At 39.9% G+C, this 9,261-nt stretch overlaps 1 protein-coding gene across 3 annotated transcripts in view; it reads right to left on the reverse strand.

The window, feature by feature from the left end:
* The window catches only part of Atf6 (activating transcription factor 6), a 168,213-nt gene that overhangs the window by 80,820 nt on the left and 78,132 nt on the right, over positions 1-9,261 (reverse strand). For 2 of the 3 annotated variants that reach the window (XM_021198491.2, XM_029538871.1), the window contains exons 11-14: positions 7,865-7,978; positions 7,139-7,238; positions 2,157-2,224; positions 879-993 (exon numbers count right to left, since the gene is read on the reverse strand). In XM_021198491.2, the coding sequence (XP_021054150.1) occupies positions 879-993; positions 2,157-2,224; positions 7,139-7,238; positions 7,865-7,978 (397 nt within the window). The remainder of the gene's footprint in view (positions 1-878; positions 994-2,156; positions 2,225-7,138; positions 7,239-7,864; positions 7,979-9,261) is intronic. The other variant, XM_029538870.1, reaches the window with a different exon arrangement.

Genomic DNA, 9,261 nt, shown 5'->3' on the forward strand with positions numbered 1-9,261 from the left:
CTCTCTCTCTCTGCTTGCTCATCCTGTCATCATGAACTCTTACCTCAGGATCCATACTTCTTCCCTAAGTTGCCTTGGTTGTGGTTTTATCACAGGAACAGAAACATAATTCTTACAGAACTAGCATGTACATACTGATATTTACATGGAATTAAAAACATTAAAAAAAATGTTTAAGAAATGGCTTAGGAAGCAAATCACAGAGGAACTCCAATCACTTCTGTTTTCCTGGTTAATATAGAGCAGTCTAAGGGACGTCAGATGGAAACTCTAAGGAGAATATATTGTTATTTATAGGAAAAGCAGATGGGCTATAAATAGCCGTGCTTTTTCTCATGTGGTCTAACATCTTTAACATTCAAAAATGCTTATATAAACACTTTTGCTTATATAACCTGACTGATTGTTTAATACATTCTTCACCAAGGACTATAAACGTTTAAAAAGGAAATAAAAAATGAAAAAAGAAACTTGGGAACATAGATCTAAACATGCCACAATTGACAAATTAATCAGCCCAAGATTAATCTTAAGCCTTTCAGAAGTTTGTTCCTTAATTAGCACATAGGCCTTGGCTTAAAACACACCAATAGGCAATCGTCACTTCCTATTTCATTTTCCCACTGGTTAGAAACAAGTGGCACAGTTATAGGGTGTCCAGGAATAAAACTCAGATATGATTTATGTTCTCAGCACACAGTATGCAGTCTGGCATCAGTGCCATGCTCCTGCATGCCAGCGCTCCCTCAGCCTGCTGCCCCTGCACTGCTGATTGTATCCTGCCTCCTGCCTACTCGGTACTTTCTCCTATCTGCCTAAGGCCTTGGACTCAACAGCTACTCAAAAACATTTGCTTTATTCTTTCAAAATGAACTTACCCTTCGAAATGATACAACATAAAACGTATCTCCCCTCCTGCGGATGGCGTCAAAGAAGCCTTGGTAACTTCCAGGTGAGGCGTAATACACTTGCAGCTCACTCCCAGAATTCCTACTAATGAGAATATAAAAAACACCATTAATATTCAAACATGATGGGCCTTCCCTATTCCTTCCATTCTAAGGCCACATCTGAATCTCCTCAAGAACCTCTTTCAGTCATAATGGTAGCATTTTAACAACCATATTTACTTTTTAATATTTTTTAATTGGCACATATTTATTGGGTATCACGTGATGCTCTGGTACATTTTACTTATGCAAATGACATGTTTTTATTGCTATTGTTGTTTTGGGTGCTAGAAGATCAATGGGGTCTCAGATCTATTTATTAATCTGCTTGGTTCACAGAGCAAGTTAGAAAGGCTATGACTACAAATCTGCCCCACTAGAGCTGGCCTCTTGGTCATGACAGGATTGCCTCCCACTCTGCTCTCCATTTACCTTACACTGCCTTGATGATGCCACTTGAACTGCTGTGTACTGCATTCTCTGGGATCTCTCAAAATCTCCTGTCATGCTATGCAGTACTAAGTCACACAGACAAGGTCTGATGCCTTGTTCTACCAATTAGTTCATGACTTGAGAAATTATTTAAAAAACAAAAAAACAAAAAACTTGACTCCCCAGCCTTTTCCTATATAAAATATACTTTGAGTTATTATATCAATTTAAAGATAAGATGTATGTAAAGCACCAGGGATGCAATATCTCAGTAGGTAAAAAAAACCACCTGCTACAAGAGCCAAAACACAGAAAGTCCAATTCAATCCCAGAATCCACACAAAAGAGCTGTATCCAAGGAGGAGCACTACTGTACTCCAGCAGGAGCACAGCAATGGGAGAGGCTGGGACACAGAGTCAGCTGCAAGCCTGGGAACCAGCTGGCTTGGAGTTCATGGAACAACAGAAACAACAGTGACCCTGCACCAACGAGGTGGATGGAGAGAACTAACAAACAGATCAAAAAAATCAAGAACAAGAAAGCAATGGGTACTTTGGGTTTACAACATAATTATGACGGAAAAACCTTCTGACTAAATCTGTACTCAAGAGATTTGAGAGAGGTGAGCGCTTTGCTGGGATTGCTGGCTAGTTGTGTATGTTCATTTGAACTGATATAAAAGTCTTCAGAGGGGCATGAAAAGGAAATGTGAGTTTTCACTCCACTAAAAGACAGTTCAAGCTCTTTGGCCAAGAGCTTCTGGATCTTCTTACCTGATGCTGGTGGTTTCTGTGTATTGGACAGCCATCAGCTGAGAATTTGAGCCCTGTTCCAGAGCACCCTAAAAGAGAGAAAGAAGTTTAAGAAATAACAAAAATTTCCAATACTGACTCATACCTGAGTTTGTCATTTAGAATACTTCAGGCCATGCTGTAGGCTGAGACTATATCTTATGCTGTCTTACAAAGACATTTCAGGTACTTCCCACAAAGTTTACAGAAAGACTGCCCAAGTTCAGTCTACCCACTGCAAGTTTTATGACCAAGCTGTACAAGTAATACAGGACATGTAACAACTTTTATTTGCCAAAAATTATGTTACAGACAAATTTTTAAGAAATAGGAAAGATTCAAAATGAAACAAAATTTCCACTATTCACCAAGTTACACACACACTCCTCACAGCTAATGTACCTATTGGTTGTATCTCGTGAAAGGCATCTAACCCATGACTCTTTTGGCCAGAGAACAGTTTAGTATGGGACCATCAGAGGCCAACCTACGTCACACTGGGAACCTCTATTTCACAAGCTACTTGCTTTGTACTCTCTTCTCTTATTTTCCTAAGAGTTTTGTGAGTTAATCCTTAGGAGAATTTTGTAAGGGAATCAGAATTCAAGGGTATATTACTACTATTATCTTAGGAAGTGACCTTGCTACTACTTTACAACAATAAGTATTTTTGATATATAAATACTAGTCTATAAGTCTCCTGGAATTCATTAATTATCATGTTCATACATCCATCTTTACATGAAATAGGGCTTCAAAATTAAACATCTGATTTCCTCTAAGAAGCTCAAGGTATGACTGGGGGAAAGTTATATAAAACAATAAAGTGTGATAAATACTAAAACAGAATCAAATACAAAATGCTTAAGGAAAAAAAGGTAAATGGAACCAGTGTGTGAAGATGATCATAAGGTTTCCAATTTCTGGGTCTACAACAAGGGCATATTTGATGATTAGCAAATATATCCATGCATATACTAACTGCCACACTAGTCACTTAGTAGGCATCTCAGTCCTCAGATCAACCTCCATGCTATAGCAGTGCTTGTATAATCTTAATTAAAAGCCCAAGAGTACAGCCCGGCTGTGGTGGCACATGCCTTTAAATCTAGCACTTGGGAGGCAGAGGCAGATGGATTTCTGAGTTTGAGGCCAGCCTGGTCTACAGAATGAGTTCCAGGACAGCCTGTCTTGAAAAAAAAAAAAAAGCTCAAGAGTAATGATACTGGAGGTTTTATTATTGTATACTGTTGTAAATGCTATGAATTCTGTTGTTAGTCTCTTCTGTGCTTAACTTACAAATTATCCATTATCATAGCTATATATGTATAGGGGAAAATAATACATACAGGGTCCATTACTTTCATGTCACATCATCACCTCGGAATAATATTTGCACAGTAAAAAGACTTAGCTTCAAGTCCAGCATTCTCAGATGCCTGAGAAGGCAGAGGCCGGTGGATCTCTGTTGAGCTCAAGGCCAGCGTGAACTAAATAGTGAGTTCCAGACCAGCCAGGGCTACCTAGTAAGAACCTGCCTCAAATAAACAACTTATTTATATATTTCTACTTGACCCTCCCTTTGCATTCTTATAAGCTATAAACTTCATAGCTGATTTTATTCCTGCTTTAAAAATGCAAAAATAAACGTTACTAGGAGTGCGCTCTGTCTGTCTCTGTCTCTCTCTGTCTCTCTCTCTGGGGGGGCGGGCACTTTATTTTTTTTATAGTCTGTTAGTTTTACTGGGATATTTATCTATGCTGCTGTTTTTCCTCCCTGCAAATACTGGCTTGTATCTGGCATCGTTTTCTTAGTCTAAGCAGCTTTGGAATTTCCCCCTTTATAAGAGGGTCTTGTCATATGGCCCAGGATGATCTCAAACAAATGATTCTCCTATTTCGGCCTCCTGAGCACGAGACCTGGAGAAGTACACTACCATGCCTATCTAGAATTTCTTATTGTTCATCTTCCTAAAACCAGTCCTTTCAAGTGTGGTCTACATACAGTGCCTTTGCTTTGCCTTAATCTTAGAAGGCATTTTTCACTCACCCTTGATCTTTCCTAATAGGTCCAGTCTAAAAATCAAAGACATGATACTCAAAAAAAGCGATAGAAATTTCAAAGAAATGTCAGTTTACCAAGCTTACAGAATACTTTATAAGACTGACAATTTTTTTAATATCTAAAATAAATATGAGGGAAGAATGTTGAAATGGGGGCGGGGGAGTTGCAGAGCAGGTGCAGGCTTCCAGCACAAAGACAGAGACCAAAGGAATTCTTACATGCTTTATAGCTAACATCACACAGCCGCTGAGATGACTGCTCTTCTAGCTAGCCCAGAACCTCCTTCACTCAACAAATACAGATTCTTCCATGTTGTTCCTTTTTCGGTAATAGTCAAGATTCCTAGGCTTCTGAACTATTATCTAAGTGTCCAACAGAGAGAAATGTACCCAAAATAGCAGAGAAAGGGGCTGTAGTCTAAACTACAAATCTATAAATAATGGGCTAAACTTAGGACAGCATTACTTCCCTTATATTAGAATTCTTTCAGGATTAGAGAAAAACCCTTTCACAGTTATGAAAAATAGGAAAGAATAGTGTGACAAATTATAAAGACAAGGCAAACCCCTCCATTTAGGCCAAGAATTATCATCTGATTTCCATAAATTAGCTTTGTGAGATAATCTACTGACAGTGACCTATTCCTGACTCCTGTGCTCTTCCTCTACACGGCCAAGAATGGAAGCTGGCAAACCACATGACTCGAACCTTCTGTCACTGGGGTTGCAATCATTTAGACTCTGCCAGTGAGATAAACTTGCTCCAACTATGGTAGCAGAGTCTCCTTTCCCTCTGGCTGAGGAGGGAGCTGATATATATGCACAATGCCATGAAGAGCTTTGGGACTGTCAGGTCCTCACAGCCCTGGCTGTGACTGCCTATAGCCTCAAGGAGTACTAACAACCAATAAAGCTGCCACAGTAGGCAAAGAAGGGGTTGGACAAGCCTAGAAAAGCACATTCTGGGTAATCCCAGACCCTCAGAAGGCAGAACACAAGCTCAACTATGCTTTTAAACATATTATGTACTATTTCCAAATAAATATTCATTCTCATTCCCTCTCTCCCTCTCTCTCTCTCTCTCTCTCTCTCTCTCTCTCTCTCTTCCTTTCCCCATCTCTTTCTCCACCACTTACCCCAACCTGAGGCAGTGTCACTCTAGTTCTCCAACCCAGACTGGCCGGGAATTCACTATGTAGCCCAGGATGGCCTAAAATTCAGATGCAAATCACTGCCACATCCTTTCCTCAACCCCACTTCCCTTTCTTTCTTTTTATGACAGGGTCTCACTATGTTGCTCTGACTGGCTTAGAACTTGTGTAGACTAGGCTAGCCTCAAACTCATGGATACTGCCTGCCTCTGTTTCTCCTGCCCTCCAAGAACTAGGACATAAGCCACATGCCACCACGTGAGTGCCACCATGCTCAAAAAGATGTTTCTATTAGCACCTTCGGCAAACAGAGAAAGCAGGTGAAATTTTTTCCATCCCCAAACCAAACCTCCTTCTTGACTCTTATTCTCTATCCCCATTCCTGAATTCTCTGCAGCAATTACTGCAAGTTTTCCATGTTACCGTCCCACTTTCCCTTCCCTGGGTTTCTGTCATCACAGCCACAGTAAAAGAGGCTCCAGGGTCTCTAGGGAGTATAAATGGTAAGATTTAATAGTAACTGTCTTCACTGTCCCATAGCCTGTCGGCTTGGCTGGGAGCCAATCTGCCCTTTCCTGTCCTCCTTCTTGCTGTCCAGACACCTCCAAGGGAGGCCTTTTTGTAGCCCACACATGTGCAATGCCTGGCACTAGTTTATCACACTCTCTCCTCTTCAGTTTCACATTGGGAAGTAGCACCCAAAACTAAATATTTAGCCTCAACTTCTCTCCTACAGTCCACACAGTGGATACATGGTTGTCTACTGGACTTCTTCAATTGATTGTCTAAAATCTGTATCTAAAGCTCTTGACTCCTGTCTCTAACTCCTCCCCCAGTTTCCATCTCTATAAATGGTGTCAGTATTAATCCAGCACCTAAGACACAGAAAATATCACCAATTCCTTTTTATTTTATAGCAACAATTCCTTACCAGTTTTACTTTCAAATATATTTAAGTCTCCATTCCTTCCTACCCCTTCATATCTATCACAGAAGAATAGACCCAAAGATCTCCCATCTAGACCACTGGAATACAGTTTACCTGACCTGCCTATACCCACTCCCACTCCCCATCAGTCTGCTTTGTGTAGCAGCTAAAATGATAATTTTTGTTTCTTCTTTCTTTTTCATTTTGAGACAAAGTCTCACTATATATTTCAGGCTAGCCTTGAACTCACAATCCTGCTCCCAAATTCACTAATGAGCTCTACCAGTTCTAGCCAAAATGGCCTTTCAAATATATAAATCAGATCAAGTCATTGCCCTCACCAAATAGTGGTGTCCTTCACACCTAGAATGAAATCTGAAGTTCAGATCAGAGCCCTAGCATTCACTAAGCTCTCTCCTCTGCAGCCTCTCAGATCTGACATCCTACCACTCTCCCCTCAATCTTGCATTTACATTCCCTGGCCTGGAAGCTATTTCATTGTGATTCCTCCTAAAGCCTAGAGCTATGAAGAATTCGTGTAAGAGATGAATTTCTATCTCATCCAGCTACAAAGACGCTGAGGCTGTCCTAACAGCCAATTAATGACTTTGATACAATACCCTGCTAGGGAGAGAAGAGAGAAGAGAGACAGGGAACGGGGAGTACAGGAATCAGCAGCAATGGCTGCAGCATTAGAAGCAGCCACAGTAAGCAGTAAATGAGGCTGAAGTTCCCAAATCTCCCAGGGATGAAAGCAAGTCCCCTGGGAGGGGATCCCCAGCGCCTGCACTGTCATTTCTTCAGACACAAGCAGAACAGACCTGGAGAATGCGGGCTTTCTGTTGGCTATTTGTCATTCTTCTAGACTTGGTCCTTTCCACTTCATGTCTATGAACCCAGCCTCGAAGTTCATGGTTCAACCTATAAAACAGAGTAATCAAATATATTTGATAGTAGTTAACTGGCTTATTCTTTTGTTAAAATCAATTTAATTGTTCTATAGGACCCAAAGAGCAGCCCAACATAATCTGACATTACAATGCTTTTTTATTTAATTTGAAAAAATAGAAAACTAAGACATTTAATACTGTTTTTTTTATTTTGAATAAAACATGGATTGTTATAAGGTAACCTCTTTAATCATAAGTTCAAAATTCAAAGAAATAATGGAATATATGCCCAGAACAACATAGTTAGATAACACCTTCCTAATTTGAAAAAAAAACAAAACAAAACAAAACAAAACAAAAAAAAAAAACCGATACTGTCTGCTGAGACTATTAAGTCCACAGGTCTAGCCTCACCCTGAACTTTAACATTCATTTCATCCTTTCATTCAAACAAGACACACATAAGCAGGCGGCCATCACAACGAATGGACCCATCACCATCGCTACCTGGACAACTGTTATCCTGGTTTACAGTTATCCAACGAGTAAGTCAGATTCTCTTGGCCTCTTAGTAAAGCTGAAGAAATGCTTTGCTAAGTTCTGAAGTTTGCCATGGGAGGCCACTCAGTAGTTTCTGCACCAATCCACACCCCTTACCTGAGAGACTCTGTCGTGTTAATCAGGGGCTGACATGGAGGTGGAGGGATATAAAGTAATGGTTCTTCACTTAGCACCATTAAAGCTTTGTCATTGGATACAGAATGATCATATCTGAAACAAACATACACAAAAATCATTTCCTTGTATCATAAATTTTATAAAGCTTACTACTGTTAATTCTCATTAAAATAAACGTATACCAAATTGAACATGCTGCAAGATCGAAGTGAACACAACAGAAAGAATCAAGTATAAACCACATGGTGGGCTGCTGTTCTCTTGGTTTCTAAGAGATAGCACAGTAATTCCCATTGGCTTAGCTACTATTTACTGGGCAGCACATGCTGTGTGTAAATTCAATAAACTTCGGTATTGCTGGAGTAGAGGAAAAATTAATGGAAAGAGTTAGCAGTTGACAGGAAGAGACATGATTGTTATATGACAAGGCTACAGGTTTGTGGTCATTTGCCATTCTGTGTCAACAAACTCAACAGTCTCTCAAGCAAGTTTCTGTGAAGTAGGGTAGAAGAAGACCTAAAATATTTGGTAGGAGAAAAGTAACAAAGTTGAAAAACCGAACAAAAATTTTAGAACCATGGATGGCCTTGAATCACTAACAAAACACTAAATGGCAATGACTAGTTACTTATTAACTTAAAAAGTACACGTTTGTCCCTATGCTACTACTTTATGTCACGTGATTCCTATCTAGAATACGAGTTGAAAATCAGAATGTGAACCAGGCCCATGTACTACGTTTATATCCTTCAGTCTGTATCTTAATCTATCCCACTAAGAAAGCTTAGATCTGTTCTGTATTTTTTTATAAGATGCTATGAATTTACAAATAGATATGCTAAAATACAAAAAAAATCTATACAATCGAACATGGTAGGCTTCGTGCTTTTCACTTATTCATTCAATATTGTGGAACAGCACCTATGTACTGGGTAATCCAAGAGAGAGCAACAGTCTATTCTCAAAGAGATATCGGGAAAGGCAAAGCAAACCCAAGGAACAAATGCATAACATACAGCAGAACCATGCTAACTGTTGTAAAAGCAGCACAGGACTCAAACAGCAAAGTATGGCAGATCTACCTCAGATAAAACTAGGGAAAGGATCATAGACGTCAAGGCTAAGTGACAAGAAGAAACCAGTGTGCAGAAACTAGGGGAAGAGTATATGAAACAAAAGCAAGTGAAAAGAAAGCAGACTCAGAAGGCTGCTGAAGAGCTGTGGGCACGTGGGACAGACAGAAGAGCAAGTCGGAAGACAGAGACCAGCTCATAATTAGGACGTGCTGAATAAAAGAGATGTTACTAAATAAGAAGTGAGATACCAGACGGGCGTGGTGGCGCATGCCTTTGATCCCAGCACTTGGGAGGCAGAGG

The sequence above is a fragment of the Mus pahari genome, chromosome 5, assembly GCF_900095145.1.
Source record: "Mus pahari chromosome 5, PAHARI_EIJ_v1.1, whole genome shotgun sequence".
NCBI classification, from domain to species: domain Eukaryota; kingdom Metazoa; phylum Chordata; class Mammalia; order Rodentia; family Muridae; genus Mus; species Mus pahari.